We start from the raw sequence: 19,995 nt of genomic DNA, 5'->3' as shown, positions 1-19,995 counted from the left end.
CACATGCCTGGGCTGTGGGCCAGGCCCCCGGGAGGGGGCACTCGACAGGCAACCACGCACATTGATGTTCTCTCCCTGTCCTTCTCCCTCCCTTCCCCTCTGTCTCAAAATAAATAGTCTTTAAAAATGTCTTTTTCTAAACGGTCTATAAGGTTATTTCACAGTTCTCAGACTTTAAGAACTTAGGCTGGCCACGTCAGCTCAGAAAGAAAGCCATGATGTTAATGGAGAGTTGTCAGCATCGACAGAGGGTTTAAAGGCTTTCACTCTTCTTCTATCATTTAAAAACTCTAATTTGCAATCATACATCAAATAAAAATTGTTAGATTTTGTTTTGATCCTTTTGGTCCTCATCATAGAAAGTTCAGACCTTCCCAGGTGGCACTGCGGTGCTCACTGCACAGAGAAAAATCATACGGGCCTGCTCCTCTCTCCTCTCCTCCTCTCACCTTTGCCCTCTCGTGTGTCAGCTACACTCATCTCACGTCCAGAGTTAGGAGCAGAGTTAGGAGGGCAGGTTGTTTAGAATTAGGATGAAAGAAGGAAATAAAGAAGAACATGCTATTTTTTTTTTTGAGGGCATAGTTTCTATTGGCTGAGTAGTATGTCTCTCACAAAGAAAATCGGATGTGTAGAACCAAAGATAAGAAAAGGTTAAATACTTAATTCTCTTTAAAAATTTCTTTAGGAAGAAGAAAGGCGTATGGCATCTGTGGTAGCAAAAAAAGAGGAAGAGAAGAAGCGGGAAAGTCATAAGCAGTCCTTGCTTAAGGTATTCCCCCGAGGTCCGCGTGCACGTGCCCACTCGCGCTCACCAGGCCGGCCGGTCAGCCAGAGCCGCGCTTTCCGCCTCTGAAGCCTTCCTTCTCGTCAGTGGGACAGTCTTTATAACCCCCCCTAAAGCTTTGATAAGTTTACAACCTATAAAGAAACTTATACTTCTGAAACGCAATATAACGTCCATCATAAAACACATGCAAAAGCTATGTTAAAAGAAAGAGATAAAATAAGTATAACAGAAGTTATAATTTGCTTCCACACAAGTGCATCAACTGTATTTCCTCATGGCATTTAAAGTTGTGTTTTTGAAAACTTTCAATTGGCTTCTCTGATACAGAGGTGGTAAAGATTCTGAGACTTTTATGGATTGAAATTTGCTTTAAACTGGTTTTAAGTGATTTAGCATGTCAGGTATTTCTTTCCTTAAATGTTTTATTTTAAAATATTTTATATTAGCATCACAGAGTGCAGTAAGGGTAACTCAGAGCTTGTGTCTTGTGCCTCATGCTGTGCTCGAAAACTGAGCCTGTCACCCTGGTGACCACGCTCACTCTCGTCTCGCGTAGGCGCTTTTCTCTGTAAAGGTAAAGTTAAAACTAAAATGGAGTTTGGAATTCAAAAAATGACCAGTAGGGACATAATGGACGTGAGGGGCCAGGAAACGTCGTAGGTCTTGATAGGACAATGGACACGCAGGGATGTGTATGCACTTGACCAAGGAGTACACGTTAATCTGTGTTTTACTCTGAAAACTACTCTTAAATCAACAAAAAAAGGAAAGCAACTTGTCCCCAAGCCCTCTCGGCTCAGGCCGCTACTGCAAAAGTGATTAGAACATTTACCCAGGTGCTACAGTTCTCTCGCCTGCGGACTCCCCCCACCCTCTGTTCCCCTCACTCCATTAACTAGGTGTGTCTAAGCCCCTCCTGGCATCTCTGCCTTTTAGTGATTTAGCCAGTAAGATTTTAGTTTTCCTCGTAATGGCCTATCCCCAAGGGTTGGCCAAAAACACACTGGCTCAGAGGAAATCTAGTTGTAGGCAGGTTTTTGAAAATTCATACGAACAAGATTTCCCGCTGCCAGACAGTGGTGTGGCAGACCTCCTGACCGGCTCACTTAGACAAAGCAGTATTTCTTACCGTGCCCAGGCTGCTGTCAGATGTGTAAGCGAATGCATGAATACGTGAACAAAAAAGACGTAGATAAGTAAGTAGACGAAAGCTCTTAGACCGAAAGAACACTTGTGTGAGCCCTGGAGCACGGAAAGGAAGGACGAGCAAAGAAACTCCATATATGGTTTAGCTCTAAGCTTCTGTAAGTAGAGCGTGCTGTAGGCAACAAATTGCACTTGACTCAACTTTTGAACTGAAATTTTTTTGTTGTATACCCAGTTCAGCTGCTTAATATCTTCGGCATTTTTGAAAATGTGCCATTAACTTTTCAGCACACCTGTTTTTTAAGTGTTTGGAAAGTCTTTATGAAAACTTCAAAAAATAGTGAATGCTTCTCTTGCAGTCACTAAGTAGGACTTTTTAATTATTAGTTTCTAGAATTTCTAATAAGAGGGAAGGCGTGGGCAGTTGGAAGACCTGGGTTCTAGCCCAGGCTCAGATTGGGAATCACGAGAGCAGAGACCCTGAGTGTTTGCTGGGACCTGTTCCACGCGGCAGTGCGTGTTGATCTCTAAGAGAATGGGACACCGGCTGTGGAGGGGCAGGACGAGCACACAGACACATCTGCTGCCTTGTTGCCTCTCACCTGCCTCCCTTCCGAGCCCGGAAGTGAACGGAAGTGAGGGTCGTGGCCTGTTCTGGTGCGGTATTGCTTGTGCTATGAAGGACTGACGCCAGTGGCGGAGCTGAGGTTGGCACCCGCTGAAGTAGTTGTCACTCTGACACAGAATTGGCCGTGTGTTTGCCTCTAGCCATGCCCGATGCATGTGTGATAATTGAGCATAACATTTTCTTTTAGGTACCTTTCCCCTTTTGCTTTGCATAATCTCTGTCTTTTCTTTGCTTGTTTCTTGCTCCACAGACATCTAGAGCCCCGTGTGGCCCCTGCGGCCCGTGGTTCCCCACGACCCCGGGCTGCACTCCTGTTTTAAATTATGGCTTCCCTACTCCCGGGCCCAGCTTCAAAAAAATTATTCTGCTAGTCAGCCTGCTATGTATCTGATTTTAATAACCCAAGTAAAGGCTGCTTAACTTTGGGGTGGGTATTGGGAAGCATTTACAGCTTCAGAGTACCCTGTTATAAATTTAACATACTCAGTGGTGTAAAGGTATTTTGTGTCTGTTTTCTAAGCACTGCTATATCTACCTCATTAAGGATATTCCTTTCTGCCAACCTCCAGTCAGCCAGAAGGCCAAGTGCATGGAGCCAGCACGATAGCCATCCTTCATTAACTCTCTGTCCCCGCCTCTTTCAAAGTGGCCTTGGTAATAAGTAAAACTAATGGCATTGCTTAGGTTAAGAATTGGATTGTCACAGTCTTCTGCAAATAACTGAAATAGAATTTTCTAAGGTAAGGTACCTTCTTATTATAGATTGGGGGCCAGTTTCAGTAAAATCGCAGATTTCCACGTGCTTTAGGTAAGGAGGGCACACATAAAATGTCAGAGTCTCAGAAGTGTGTACATATCAAGTCTAACCCTTACTATATAGACGAATTTGAAGTACCAGGCAATAGAAAAAATTGCTAAAAACATTTCTAAAAACAAATAGAACTTTTTAAAAGTTTAGTTTTAATTAGTTTTTTGTCATCACTTTTTATTCCTATCCAGTGCCATTTCTACATGCTAAAACTTTAGATGACCAAATATAAGCAAAGAGGAGGAACGAAAAGTAACTATTTACATGAATATATGCACTGAGCAAATGGGCCGAGCATCTCCCTAACAGCCTTCATTGGCTCCAGAAGGAGCCGGGGAGGAGGGGTCGGTATCACACACTGAGTTTTCATTGGATGATTGTGTTCTTAGGGAAGAGGAAAGGAAGAGTGTCTATTTTCAGCCTCTGCTCTTACTAACAGGACATATAGTAATATTAACTTTTGATAATGTAGAGTAGATTAGAATGGAATAGTGATTATTTCCCCCAGACTGTTTATATATCAGTCAACAAGGAACATCCCAACCTAGCACAGGCTCTTTCAGTAGTCCAGCTCTGCTTTTTCACCAGGCTTCTGTGAGGGAGTGGAGCCCCAGGGCCCTGATCAGTGCTTCTGAAAGTGGGGGTGGCCAGCAGCACCTGGGAGTTGGTTAGAAATGCAGATTTTGGAGCCCTGCCTGAAGCCCACTAAGTCAGAATGGGTGAGAACAAGCCATTAGTGTTCTGAGCTCTCCATGTGATTTGAGGTACTCTGAAGTTTGGGAACCACCCCACTAAGGCATCCATTGCACATAATGAACTAAATTGTTTTACATTTATCTAGGATGGTACTGGTTACCTAGAAACATTTCAACCTAGTACAGTTTTTTTCAGTAGTCTGTGTGTAATTATTGATTTTAAGACATTGTAATTTAACTGTGAAGCTTGGAACAGTAATCAGTCCCTCTCCTTCTCTCCTCCTTGCCAAGATTATTTCATCATATTAGTCCTAATTATTGGGTAGGAAAATTAAAATATTACTCATATTTTCTTTCTATGTTTAAACACAAAGACATGTGTATTTCTTTCAAATTAAATTTTCAGATAACACGTAAGTATATAAATTTCTACTGAACTTCCAGGTAGTGAATTTTCAAATCTCCAGTGGGGAGTAATCATTGTTTGTATATATATGTTTTTTCTTTAAGGTTGACAGACCATTATTAAGGTGTTTGAATGCAGAAGGGAAATAAAGGCTAATTGTATTTTGTCTTAGAATACAAATCTGTAGCTACTTTTAAGGAATAGACTGTTTTAAGTGTGAACAGTAGCACAAACAATATGCTGTTTGGATCCTCTCCTGCTAAAAAAGTTGCCTTATGATCCTGTTACCGTAAACTTTTCCACAGGAGAAGAAAAGGCTAACAATTAACCACATAGCCCGGCAGTGGGACTTGCAGCAGCATCGAGTAACCAACACGGCTGCAAGTCAAGACAGAAAGGACTCCGACTCCCCTCCGCAGGACCCCGGTCAGATGGATGGAAGCACCATCTCCGCATTTCCAGAGGAAGCAGGGTATGCGATGGTGCTCTTCCCCGGCGCCAGGCTTTGGAGAACTGAATTTGAGGCAGGGATGGGGAGCCATCTCACATATAATTATTTAACAACAGTGTTTTTAGGAGAACCTACTGGAATGAGTTTAAATTTAAAAGTTGAGATGAAATCCTTGACAAAATAAACTGACACCTAGTTTTAAAACCCTTCGGTAGTTTTCTGTTTGTCATAGGAAAGATGTCGATTAATTAATACAGCCTGTGAGACCACCCTACCCGTCTCAACTATTTTATCCTGTTCTCCTGCTGCAGCCGCAGCGCCCTGCAGTTCCGTTACTTCCAGGCTTTGTCCTGCAAACAGTTGCTTTCTCCCCCGACACCACTTCCTGCTCTACATCCTGTACCTCCCCTGGCTTTAACTCCAACTCAGCCTGGAGGCCTTAAATTTAGACTTCATATCCCCTGAAAACTACTTCTCTAAGGCCCCTTCTCTAACTATTTCTCAGAGACTACAGTAGATGAGATGCCCCTTTCTCTCTCAGTACTCTGCGCTTTGCCTCCTTAGCGCTTACCATTACCGTAATTAAATAAGTAGTGGGTAATTGTTTCAGGTCTGTTTGCCCCAATAGAATGTAAGTTTCAAGAAGAAAAGAATCCTGATTATCTTGACCTATATCACATCCCCAGCAGCCAGCACAAAACCTTCCTTACTCTTCAACTAGTATTATTAAGCAATTCAGCATAAAACCTGAATAATTATTTTAGTTATGTTCTAGCAGGGGTGTCACACCTGTAGCCCATGGACTACATGTCGCCCAGGATGGCTGTGAATGGGGCCCAACACAAAATCGTAAATTTACTTAAAACATTAGGAGATTTCGTTTTGATTACGTGTCACAATGTATTTAATGTGTGGCCTAAGACAACTCCTCTTCTCCCAGTGTGGCCAGAGAGGCCGAAAGGCTGGACATCCCTGCTGAGGATGTGTCCGTCCCCACAGCTGCAAACCTCATTTCTTCTGTGACACAGGGCTCACGTCTCCTGGTTTAGGAGGACACCCTGCTGCACTATCTAGACTTTGAGTGTGTTCCTCTCAAAGAGCACGTGGGAATCAAGCATATAAGAGAAATATATATATATTCATATATGTTCATATGTATATAGTCTGTCCAGAAGGTGTCCAGCCATGTAATATGCAAAATAGAGACATTTACTGAAGAAGGTACAAGATACAAGAAACACTGTACATAGGACAATGATGCCTCAGTCCCCTTCAAAGTACGTACTTTGGGACCTCACACAGTTTCTCCCAGTCACCTTCAGCTGCCCTGTCGTATTTGCTTGAATCTCATTGATGGAATGAAATCTCTCCCCATTCCAAGGTGATATTTATGTTGAGGGAAAGCCAGAAGTCACAGGGCACCAACTCTGGACTGTTAGAGGGGCTGAGTCACCTGGGCGATTGGATGTTTCACCAAAAAACTTTGTACAAGACTCTATGCATGAGCGCACGCACTGTTGTGACGAAGCTGCCGGTCACCAGTTGCCCATAGCTGTGGCCTTCCAAATCATCTGAATAGTTTTTGCAGAGGAGTGTTCAAGCTTAACGCAAAATTTGATGCAGATTCCTTGTTCTTCTTGCTCAGTCATTTTGAATGCAATGGCCACAGAGTACACATGCTCACTCGGCAACCTCTACCACCCCCACTGACTAGTACAGTGAAGTCGTCATTGTTCACTCATGTGCATTCCAGTCCCCTCTCCTTGGCTGGTAGATTACATTGATGTCATGCAAACGTTTCTCATTATATTAATAATGGTTGGACTTTCTCTGAACAGACTAAATATATATAGTATATTTATAATTTAAAATATATATGTGTATATAATCTTATTTTTAAATTATATTTTATGCACTGATTATGCTATTATGCTGTTTTTAATTATATTTTATGCTATGTTTATGCTATGATTCTGATCATGCTATTACAGTTGTCTGGATTTCCCCCCCTTGCCCCTGCCACAGAACCCTGCCACTCCCTCAGGCCATCCTCCCACCACTGCTCATGTCCATGGATCATGCATATAAGTTCTTTGGCTACTCCATTTCCTATATTGTACTTCATATTCCCATGCCTATTCTGTAACTACCTGTTTGTACTTCTTAATCCCCTCACCTCTTCACCCATTCCCCCATATGCTCCTCCCATCTGGCACCCATCAAAATCCTCTCCTTATCCATGATTCTGTCTGTGTTCTTCTTGTTTGCTTAGTTGGTTTTATAGATTCAGTTGTTGATGGATATGTATTTATTTCCATTTTATTGTTCATAGTTTTGATCTTCTTCTTTTTATTAAATAAGTCCCTTTAACATATCCTTTTATAATGCTTTGGTGATGATGAACTTCTTTAGTTTTTTTCCTTTCCGGGAAGCTCTCTATTTGTCCTTTGATTGTAAATGATATCTTTCCTGGGTATCTTGTCTGTAGGTCCCTGTTTTCATGATTTTGAATATTTCTTGTCAATCCCTTCTAGTCTGCAAAGTTTCTTTTGAGAAATCAGCTGACAGTCTTAGGGGAACTCCCCTGTAAGTAACTAACTGCTTTTAACTTCCGGTCGAGATGGCAGCATAGATACACACAGCTCACCTCCTTGCACAACCACATCTAAATTACAACTAAAATATAGAACAACCATCACTCAGAATGTCAGAAATTGAGTTGAATGGAAGTCTGACAACTATGGATTTAAAGAAACCACATCCATCCAGACTGGTAGAAGGGGTGGAAACATGGACTGGGCTGGTCTCATATCCACATATGGTAGATAAAAATTCAGGAGGGATAGCTCATGAGTGAGGAGTCCCAGCCCCACCCCAGACCCCCCAGCCCAGGGTCTCAGTGCCAGGAAGATAAGTCCTCATAACTTCTGGCAGCAAAACCCAGCAGGGGTTGAGTCAGTGGAAGAAACTGTTGGAGTCCCAACCAGTTCCCTTTAAAGATCCCACATGCCAGACTTACTCTCTGAGCTCTGGCACCAGGGTAGTAGCTTGAAAGGCGTAACTGAAGCATACAGGGAGGAATTGAAGTGTCTGGCATCAAGGCAGGAACTGGAGGACAGTTTTCATTCAGAAAGGTGGGCAGAAGCCACTGTCCCCTTTCTGAGCTCTTCCCCCACAGAACCACAGAACTACTAGGTGGGAGCCATATCTGAGACTCCATCAACCTAGCTAACATTGTTTGCCCATCCCAGAGATTCCCTGACACTCCATCCCGTCTGATTTATGGGCCCACCCACACTGTTAAATGAGACTTTTCTATGCATGGCTGGTCTTGGCTCAAGCTTCAGGACTTCCTAAATCCTATCAAACAAGCAACAGCTGGCCTCAGTTAAGCCCTCAGCCCACATACCTCTTGCTAAGTGGCCCTGGGCCCAGCACTAGCAGCAGCCAGCCTAGAATCACAGCTTGGCTTCACCTAGAAATCTCCAAGCCAAGCACAAGTAGCAGCCATCTCAGACTTCTTTATAACTCATGCAGGGTGGCCCTGGGCAGAACCTGACCATGGCCTTCACCACCCTCGAAACCCCAGAGCCTGTGCATCCAGTGGACAACCACAGACCATGTTGGAGCACCACCACCCTGCCCCTGCACAGCTGATCTTCCACAGAGGGCAGCGGTTGGTGGTCAATGGTCACAGCCAGTCCTAGCCACTGACTGGCCTGGATAAATCCCTCCATTGACCTGCCAACAGTAATCAAGGCTCAACTATAAGAGGAGGGTGTACTCAGCCCACACAAAGGGTGTTCCTCGAGTACCCAGTCTGAATGATAGGGGAAGCTGTGCCACTGGACCCTACAGGACATCTATTACATTAGGCCATGCTACTAAGTCAGGGAGTCATAGCAGCTCTACCTAATACATAAAAACAAACACAGAGAGCTGCCAAAATGAGAAGATAAAGACACATGGCACAAATGAAAGACAACAAACTCCAGAAGAATTAAACAAAATGGAGGTGAGCAGAGTTCAGATGCAGAGTTCAAAACACTGGTTATAAGGATGCTCAAGGAACTTAGTGAGGACCTCAACAGCATAAAAAAGGTCCAGTCAGAAACTAAGGACACACTAATTGGAATAAAGAACAACTTATAGGGAAACAACAGTAGAGTGGATGAAGCCAAGAATCAAATAAATGATTGGGAACATAAGGAAGCAAGAAACAACCAATCAGAACAACAAGAAGACGACTTCAGGCCAAGACGGAGGTGTACGTAGTTGTACTTTGCCTCTTCGCACAACCAAAAGAACAACAAGAAATTTAAAAACAAAAAATAACCAGAACTGCCAGAAAGTGAAACTGTATGGAAGTCCGACAACCAAGGAGTTAAAGAAGAAACATTCATCCAGACTGGTAGGAGGGGCGGAGATGGGCAGCCAAGGTGGAGAGGACTCCACAGCAGCTGGAGGACTGGGGCAGGCAAGACAGCAGCTGGTGGAGTGAACTGTCCCACATTTGCAAGCAGATAAACAGGGAGGAACAACTGGGGAGAAAGACACACCGCACAACCCTGGGTTCCAGTGCAGGGAAATAAAGCCTCAAAGCCAATGACTGAAAATGCCTGTGGGGGTTGAGACAGCAGAAGAAACTCCCAGCCTCACAGGAGAGTTTGTTGGAAAGACCCACAGGGTCCTAAAACATACACAAAACCACCCACCTGGGAATCAGCGCCAGAAGGGCCCACTTTGCTTGTGGATAGTGGGAGAAGTGACTGAAAGCTGGCTGAGAGCTGAGCAAGTGGCACTGTTCCCTCTCATACCACTTCCCCACATACAGCACCACAGTGCAACGATGTGGGTAGTCCCACCCTGGCAAATACCTAAGGCTCTGCCCCATAGAACATAACAGACACAACAAGACGAAAAAGTATGGCCCAAATGAAAGAACAGATCAAAGCGACCGAAAAAATACAGCTAAGCGATGGATAGGCAGTTCAAAACACTGGTAATCAGGATGCTCACAGAAATGGCTCAGTATAGTCACAAAATAGGGGGAAAAGTGAAGGCTATGAAAAGTGAAATAAAGGAAAATGTACAGGGAACCTACAGTTTAGGGAAGGAAACCGGGACTCAAATCAATGGTTTTGAGCAGAAAGAAGAAATAAACAGCCAGAACAGAATAAAGAAATGAGAATTCAAAAAAAATGAGGAGAGGCTTTGGAATCTTTGGGACATCTTTAAATGTTCAAACATCTGAATCATATGGGTGCCAGAAGGAGAAGAGGAAGAACAAAGAATTGAAAACTTATTTGAAAACATAATGAAGGAGAACTTCCCCAATCTGGCAAAGGAAATAGACTTCCAGGAAGTCCAGGAAGCTCAGAGGGTCCCAAAGAAGTTGGACCCAAGGAAGCACACACCAAGGCACATCATAATTACATTACCCAGGATTAAAGAGAAGGAGAGAATCTTAGAAGCAGCAAGACAAAAGGAGACAGTTACCTACAAAGCCCATAAGACTTACCAGCTGATTTCTCAAAAGAAACCTTGCAGGTAGGAAGGGCTGGAAAGAAGGATTCCAAGTCATGAAAGGCAAGGACCTACATCCAAGATGACTCTATCCAACAAAGCTAACATTTAGAATGCAAGGGCAGACAAAGTGTTTCCTAGATAAGGTCAAGTTAAAGGAGTTCATCATCACCAAGCTCTTATTATATGAAATGTTAAAGGGACTTATCTAAGAAAAAGAAGATAATCAAAACTATGAATAGTAAAATGACAACAAACTCACAACTATCAACTGAACCTAAAAACAAAAAAAAACTAAGCAAACAACTGGAACAGGAACAGAATCATTGAAATGGAGATCACATTAGCAGGGAGGAGGAAGGGGGAGAGAAGGGGAAAAGGTATGGGGAATAAGAAGCATGAATGGTAGGTACAAAATAGACAGGGGGAGGTTAGGAATACTGTGGGAAATGAAGAAGCCAAAGAACTTACATGTACAATCCATGGACATGAACTAAGAGCAGGAGGGGAATGCCGGAGGGAGTGGTTGCAGGGTGGAGGGTGATAAAGAGGAGAAAAAAATGGGACAACTGTAATAGCATAATCAATAAAATATACTTAAAATGGAAGAAAAGGACACATGCTTGCCCTGAAAAAAAAAAAATCAGTTGGTGGCAAGTGACAATTAAGCTGCATCTGGTGGCAGGCTATAAAGCCATTCACCCACCTCCATCTGTGGAAAAATCATCTTACATGAAACCAGTTCCTGGTACCAGAAAACTTGGGGACCGCTGTTCTAAATAACCAATATGGGCATCTCAGAAGATGCAGTTTAGATCAAGCATTTGTTAAAGTCCAATTCACATTAGAGATAAAGCATTCTTAGAAAAACTCAGAAGGGCACTTCCTGAAACTGCAGATGGTTATGTCATCGCCTACCCACAGAAAGCATCGCTCTCAACAGAGGAAATTGAGACACATTCCCGTTATGGTCTGGAAGAAGGTGAAGATGCTCACAATTCCCGCCGCTCTCCAGTGACATATGGAGGTCTTGGCCAGTGCAATGACACGTGGAAAGAAAATAAGAAATATAAGGACTGGAAAAGATGAGACAAGATTGCCATTGTTTATATATACTATGTTTATCTACATAGAAAACCCAAGAAACAAACTCACAACTTACCAACAACCAAACCTATAAAAACAAAAACGAACTAAGCAAACAACTAGAACAGGAACAGATTCACAGAAATGGAGATCACATGGAGGGTTATCAGATGGAAGAGGGAGAATGGGGGGAAAAGTACAGGGAATAAGAAGCATAATTGGTAGGTACAGAATAGACAGCGGGGGGTTAAAAATAGTATGGGAAGCCCTGGCTGGTGTGGCTCAGTGGATGGAGCACTGGCCTGTGAACCAAAGGGGTCGCCAATTTGATTTCTAGTCAGGGCACATGCCTGGGTTGTGGGCCAGGTCCCCAGTAGGGTTTGCACAAGAGGCAACCACACATTGATGTTGCTCTCCCTGTCTTTCTCCCTCCCTTCCCCTCTGTCTAAAAATAAATAAATAAAATCTTAAAAAGAAATAAAAAGAATAGTATGGGAAATGGAGAAGCCAACGAAGTAATACGTATGACCCACGAACATGAACTACGGTGGGGGAATGATGATGGAAGAGAGTTACAGGGTGGAAGAGAATAAAGAGGAGAAAAAAGTGGGACAACTAATAGCATAATCAATAAAATATATATTTTTAAAAAAGAACAAGAAAAAATAATCCAAAAAAAAAGGGGCGGGGGGGAATTGTATAAGCAGCCTCTGGGATAACTTCAAGCATTCCAACATTTACATCATAGGGGCGCCAGATGAAAAGAAAGAACAAGAAATTGGAAATACATTTGAAAAAATAATGAAAGAAAATTTCCCTGATTTGGTGAAGGAAATAGACATGCAATTCCAGGAAGCACAGAGTCCCAAACAAGATGGATGCAAAGAGGCCCACACCAAGACATAATTAAAATGCCAAAGGTTAAAAATAGAGAATCTTAAATATATACATCATTTTTAAATAAACCCAAAAATCCAGATGAAATTTCATTTCTGTTTCAGATGATGAAGCAGTTATCTAATTATCTTAACCAAATTCTGAATCACATTTCATGCCAAAATATAATACGGCTTTTTTACACCAAATTTTTAGCTACTGTTCTTTAAGCTTTTAAAATACAAAGTATGTAATAAAGTAATTTAAAAGGCATTAGAATAGTATTTTAGAAGTTTTCTAGAGTTAAAGAGTGACATATAGTTAGACAAACTTTAAAATTTTTAGTTATGGGATCAATGTATTTTCTTCAGGTTTCTTGGGTATTTACATCTAGAGCTTCTTAGCTCTTTCAGCTAAAAAAAAATCAGTCAACAAGAATATAAATTCTTATTAAGTGATAATTTATATAACAAATATATCACTTTTATATTGCCCTAGAGTTTTTTTATTTAATATCATCTAAATGTCAAAATATAATTTTACTTGGTAAGAACTATAATACTTTATAAAGTTAAAACTTTATATTATCCTTTAGATTTATGAAATACTACATGGTATCTCTTTTTAAAAAAATTTTTTATCTTAAAATGTCCTAGTTCCAAGTTTATTCAAATAAATCTTGCAAATTTTATCCTAAAATGTTAATAAGGTTTTAAAAATTAGTCCTATAATATATCAAATATATTTTAATATGGTATAAGTAATAATCTAACTTGATTATATTTCAGTTGACTAGTCAGTTTGCTAATAATAGTAGTCATTAATTATTATTCCTATTCTTTTTAAAAATGAGAATGCCATTTCCATCTTATATTAAATTCCCCTATATATTTGGTGTATGTCTGGATTTCCTGTTCCATTTCACTATTCTACTTAATTTGTTTTAATGTCAATACCAGACTATATTAATTATAGTAATTTTGTAGGAAGTTTTAATATCTGGGAAATCTGCTTTCACTATTCATTTCGGTGTTTTGATTTTCTCATGTTTTCTTGCATATGAACTTCAAAATTATTTAATTGAAATAGAAATGTTAGAATCTTATTCAAATGGCATTTAAGTTACTCATTTCAGAAGGATTGACATTCTTAAGGTAATAAGTCATCACTTTCAAAATCATGGTGTACCCTTCATTTCGTTAGGTGGTGTTTGGTATTCAGAGGGAGCCAGCTGGCAAAGTGTCGCAATTGTAGCTTGAATTATTAAGTGAGTATTCCAGGAACACATCGTAGCTAGGTATCACCATAGTGAAGCTAAATGTCTGGTAAAGAATAGGAAAATAAAAGATTAAAGGTAAGGAATAAAACATTTAAGTACAATGCCCAAAGAGAAAAATTATATACCGTATGTCCCAAGCTGGATTTTTAAGGAATTAAGTACAGAAGGTTGCCAGCAGAGACTGGAAGAAAATTGAGAACCCCTGGGACTGGGAGTCTAAACGAAGTTGGTAAGGAGAAGTCCATGGAGCAATGAGGTTAACAGTGAGCTGGAGCAGGAGGAATCTGTGGTCAGTAGGGTTTTGAATTTGAAGATTGCAGGGGTAGAATGCACGTAAGTAATGAAAACACTGGGAGCACTTGGAGGCCGTCGCTGCAGCTGTGAGAGTGGGTTGTTGAAGAGTGGAGGGAAGATCATCGGAGCGAAAACATTATCGAAGCTGTTGTTGTAGACACTGAAGTTGCTGATGGTGGAGCTAGGTGCGGGCTGGGGTCACAGTGTACCAGTGACAGTCACTGCAAGCTCAGCGTGCGTTCTGTGCCCTTGCTACGGGGCTGCTTGCGATCCAGACTTCACGTGTCTGGGCAGCTGCGGGGCTGCAAGAGCCTTTGTTCATTAATTGCCTCTTTTTCCTGGCAAAATTATCTCTGGTAGGTGAATTCCAGAATATTAACGTGACTTTCCCAACTCTGAGCTTTTTAAGCAGCTTATGGCCAAAAAATTATGTGACCCTCTAAGATAACTTAAAATTACAGAGTCTTCACTTCTATGGCCTCAAAAACAAGCAATCAATTCCAAGAGGAAGTTATCTGTTGTGAAAATTGTGCCTTATAGTTACTGCCAAGAGTTTCAGAAACCCCTAATTTTTATTAGGGGTTTCACAAAGTCAGAGGCTTTTGAAGCAAGCAGCATAATGGAAGAGTTTGGGGACCGTGGGGGGAAGTGACGTATGGGTTCAATGAAGAAATGGAGAGCAGTGATGAGTCGTTAGGAGAGGGAGCCACGATTTCTGGTAAAAGATTTACTTTCTCCTGATGTAAGTTCCTGGTGCTGCAGAGACAGCGTTACATTATCTTGGCCTGACCCTTTTTAATGTCCTAAAAACTATTAAATCAAGGACACAGGTAATGTTTATATATGAAGCCACAAAATAAAACTTTAGAGATAGTGAATTATCGGTGGAGATTATAATGCAAAATGGGTTGCTAGATTTATAATTATTATTTTATGCATTTGTCTATTAAATCATACTTAAAAAGTTACTAACCAAATAACAGTCATACTTTTGCATTTGCCTATGTAATGGCCTTTCCAGCATTCTTTATTTCTTCTTACAGCTTTGAGTTGCTGTCTAGTGTCCTCTCATTTCAGGCTACGGTGCACTTCTTATATGGCAAGCATACTACCAATTAATTCTCACAGCTTTTGTCTCCAGATATACTGATTTCTTCCTTATTTTCAAGTACAGTTTTGCTAGATACAGGATTCTAGATTGACAGATTTTTTCCTGTCAGTGTTCGATTGGCATCCGTTCTGCCTCTGTGGTTGCTGATGAGAAATTGACTGTTAATCTTACTGAGTATCCCTCATACATGACCTCATACATGACCAGTTTTTTCCCACTTGCTGATTTCAAGATTTTTTTGTTTTTCAACAGTTGGAGGTGATTTGCCTAGGTTCTTCTCAGATCTTTTAATGCCACAGAACTCTCTTCGTGAATGAAATTCAGCATTTTTTAAAGCTTTCCTCTGCTGGTTATAATTTTTTTGCTAGATTTCAGAGTTCTGAAAAAGTTGATTCTGACGGTTCTTGCTAGCCTCTTTGGTGCTTTTAAGAAGGGGCGGAGTTTTAGAGTTCCCTACTGTACCATGTTCTCTGCTTTGTAACTTGAATAATTTTGCTATATTCAATGGGCTATACTTTTACATTTCAATATTAAGATAAGGTACATTTGTTCTATAATCATAACATTTGCCAGTTGGTATGTTCTAAAGACTGAAAACTAGTAAATATGGTTTAAATTTCTGTGGTTATGTGACTATTATGTAACTATGTTTCACATGCGAGTTGGGTAGTCTGCTATGACTGTATCTCATTTTCTTCCTCCTACACCACTAGGGAGGCTAATCCGAGCATAGCAATCCCAGCAACCCCTCTTTCTTCCACTTCAAACGTTGTTCAAAACCATGTCACACTTCCGCTCGCTTCATTTTTGAGCCATGCCTTCCATTCATATTTTGTTCTGGGGTTTCTTACTGCTTATCTTCTTTCTTAATTGAACAACAAAATTTGTGCTGCCTTTACTACATTCCAGTTTCTTTGAACTTCATGTTTATCTTTCTGAAGCCTAATTCCGTGTCATCATTTCTTTATTGTTATATACCACATAGCTGGTAGACTTTTTCCTTTTCTCTGTGTTTCCTTCTCATATCCTCAGCCACTTCCAGCCTCTCCACTTCCAGACAGTAGCGCTGCTCAGATTTTGGTCCTGGGCCTGCTTACTGTTCTCTGTGTTCCGCCCGAGCAATTTGACATATGTCTTTGACTTAATCACAATTTGCATGTTGAAGGTAACCAGTGTTTATACTTTTTCTTTTATGCTCTACCCATTTAGATTGTGTTTAGGAAAAAAATCTTTACTACACTGAGATTATAAAAATATTGCTTCATTTTGTCTACCTAAAAGTTTAAAATTCAGCCTTTCGTCTTTTAGTACTTACTTTACCTGGAGTTGATTTTTAAGTCTGAGGTTGAAATCCGATGCGGTGGTGTATCCCCTGTAGGAAGAGGAAGAGCCAGTTGCCCTGGCGTCGTTTATTCAGTATTCTCCCTTTTTCCCACTGGCCTGCGACGCTGCTCTGCTTGGCTCTTTGATCGGCAGTGGGAGAAGGAGATAGTAGGGGTCTTTTATAGATCTTCAGTTAAGGCCCCTGTGGTCAGCGTCACTTCCCACTCCCATCTTCCACCACACCTGCTGTTCTTTCCTTTCCGGTCTCTAGTGGGCAGGTGGCCGCCATCTTTGTACTTGTCCCCACTGCATATTCAGAGCTCTGGTTTTCTTTGTCCTCCTTCGTCACTCACATTCTTCACTTTCCAGCTTCCGGAAATGTGATGAAACTCCTTTCTGCAGATGCCCCCCTCTGTGCGTGGTGCCGTTGTGGGTTTATACCACTTGGATGACTTTAATGGGGTCTTGGAGGGGCTTCACACATGGGCGCTCAGTCTGTCTGCTCTTCTGTCTAAAAGTACAAAGTGAAAGGCTTTAAATATTACAGGTTGTATTACTACATTACCTGTAAGTCTTTAAATACATAACTACATTTCATCTTTCTGAATGACACAAGCCTGTCTCTTTCTGAAGGTAGGATGCTGGTCAGAGGGCCACGAGCTTCTTCCTTGGGGTTCTGATATGTTTTTAACATTACATAGTTTTTCCACTCTTAATCCCATTTATAGTCCTTGCTATTTCATGATGCCAAAAAGGTGGCTAATTCTTGTGTTACAATGTCTGTGACCTTTGGCTTGTGGGTGTGTAACTAAATGCCTGGAAACACGTATCCATGAAAAAATTATAGGCACATACATATATGGAAGAAATTCCATAAAACTTTGCTATATCCCATCAGTGATTTCACTGCTCGCGGTGCTGGGACAGCCCTGCAGGAAAATGACACGCTGCAGGTTTCTGTCTCCCGCCAGAAACGGGGAGGGACTGGGTGCAGTGTTTTCTTCGCTCACTTTGGATACGTGCAGTGAGGCTGGTTTATTTTTGGTCATTTCCTGTCTACGAACACCGTGGTATTTTAGCCAGTACTACTATAATAAAATATAATGCATAAAATGAATTTCCACACCTACAAATATTGTAATAAAAATCCATAAAGTACATTACTATATAGGAATCAGCACCACTTATTCATTGGGAAAAGAATCTTCTGAAATATTGTAAGTCTTTCTGTTCTAACCTGTTATGGAAAGCCTAAAGATGTTTTCAGAATACACCAAAAGAACACATAATTCTCTGAAATTCTGTCTTTTTCCCATTTAGCCATTTAAGAGTGCACTCGCCATTCAACCTAATTTTCAGGGGCTCATGGCTGTAGTGCACTAAGTCAGTCACCCTGCACTTTGTAAGGTATAGAAATGTCTAGTCACTGTGCTGTACACCTGAAATTAGTACATTGATAATACCGGATGTCGGCTGTAACCTACAAATGAATTTAAAATGTAGAGACTTATAAATTAATCACCCTATCTCAGAGTCCTTTACTAATCAAGAAGGCATAGGATATTTTTCTGAAGTGTTTCCTTATAAAGATTGAGTTGAATAAATCAGTGTTTGGACTTGGAATTAACCACTAATGATCTTGAAGAGAATTCCTATTTGATGGCACACTGCCTATTGTTATATGAATAATATTTAAGTTGGGACATATCCATGGGAATGTATTGGGCTTTGTGGGAAAACAAATTATAAAACACAGATCCTTCCTAGGAGAATACTGCATTTCTGAGAGCATGGATTTAGACTAGACGGGGTGGAAAACTGGACCACGAGGCCCACTCATCTGCTCTAAAACATTTGAATCACACTGGATTCCTCCCTCTTCTTCATTCCCCGTGTCCACTACTACATCCTGCTTTATGTTCTCTTAAGTATCTAGTGTAAGTATGTTCTCTTTTATTAATAATAATCACTAAAATGTATTGAGCTAAGCATGGGGTACTGTTAGAATATCATCTCTAATCTCCATGACAACTTTGAAAAAAATAATGATCCCTATTTTACATACCAGGAAATTGAAACTGCAAAGAAATTAAATAACATGCCCCCAAAATTATGTTTATCAGTGGTTACCTGGAATTTGAACTAAGGTCCGATTTTCTCACCAATGCCATTTCTACCATGCCATGCCGTCGTCTGGTGTTTTCATAGGGTCTAGTGCACACTATTGCACTGATCTTCCTCCTCATCTCTGCTCACCCAGCCTCTCCGTCCTACGTCCTCCACAAAATTGACCACCATCTGTCTCGGGGAGGGCCTTGAAGCCAGAGAAATATCCCATTCATCACTGTATCCCCCGCAGTGGCACCTAACTGCATACACGGCACATTGGCGGTGCTTAAAAACTTACACTGAATATGGTCCTATTACTTTTTTTTTATTTAGAAATATTTTTCTGCTCTTCAGACTGACAGGATAAAACCGGACTTTTCAGCTTCTTCTTCAGCTATTGCTCCCTCCTGTATGTTGCAGTGTTCCAGCCATATTGAAATTGGTCTTGACTGACCACGTCATACGTAGTCTTCTGCGCCTTTCCTTATTCTGTTTTTCTTACCTAACTCGTGCTTCCTCCCTCTGCTTCTCATGCAATTCTACTATTTATCTTTCAAGGACCAGCTCAAATGCTACCTCCTTTTGAAACCTGACTTCTTCCCTCTAGAAGAATCAGTCATTCCTTCCTCAGTATTCCCAAAGCATATCATTTAAAAATTCATGATTCACAGTAAGTATATTATATTAGAGTTTATATATATACACATATATATATATTTATCTTGCTCTCTATCCTCTAGCTAGACTGGGCAATCTTAAGGCCAAATATGTCTTAATTTGTTTTCTATCCCCAGTGCTTACACAATATCTAACACACAACAAGCTCTCCAGATTAACCTATTAGTTTGATGAGGTTGAGGTCATTTCTGTTGAGAAATTATATCCCATGTGTTTATTAAATTAATAAAAGTGAAGAGAAGTTTTAATATATCCCAAAACTTGTACATAATGTCCATATTGATTGTCCTTATCAATACAGATGATTTTTTTTGCTGTGAACCACTGTATATAATGGGCTTTCAGTAAATATTTGGTGAATAAATGAATGAGTGAATAAATGAAATAACATATGTGCGAATCGAAAGATGTGAACGTATTATCAAGCATACAAGAAAAACTGAAAGGACAGTCCCCAACATATAAACATTGGTTAGCAAATTTTTCTAAGTTACTTGTTATGGAAATCAGATCACACCTTCCCCAAGGAACAGGTTCCTCTGCTCTGTATTGGCGAGAGGCTAAACTCCAGCCTTATTCAGAGAGTAACTGATGGGGATTAAGTAGTATATGACTTATTTAACAGGTGCTCTGTTTCTTCTTGGGAAGGGTGAACCTGTCTACAGCCTAGGTCACTTGGCATTTGTTCTTACTGAACGTCCATATCTGATCTATATAAATTGGAGGTTAGGTCTGCTTTGTTTGTAACTATATAACTGTTCTGCTGAATCTTCACCTGCTTATTATTTC

The 19,995-nt window shown here is 40.8% G+C and overlaps 1 protein-coding gene across 1 annotated transcript in view; it reads left to right on the top strand.

Annotated features, from left to right (window-relative positions):
- The window catches only part of LRRC49 (leucine rich repeat containing 49), a 146,087-nt gene that overhangs the window by 97,477 nt on the left and 28,615 nt on the right, over positions 1–19,995 (top strand). The window contains exons 10-11 of the mRNA XM_024557498.4: positions 689–772; positions 4,779–4,945. Coding sequence (XP_024413266.2) covers positions 689–772; positions 4,779–4,945 — 251 coding nt within the window. The remainder of the gene's footprint in view (positions 1–688; positions 773–4,778; positions 4,946–19,995) is intronic.

The sequence above is a fragment of the Desmodus rotundus genome, chromosome 7, assembly GCF_022682495.2.
Source record: "Desmodus rotundus isolate HL8 chromosome 7, HLdesRot8A.1, whole genome shotgun sequence".
NCBI classification, from domain to species: Eukaryota; Metazoa; Chordata; class Mammalia; order Chiroptera; family Phyllostomidae; genus Desmodus; species Desmodus rotundus.
Note: the sequence above shows the minus strand (reverse complement) of the source record. Positions and strands in the feature narration are given on the sequence as shown.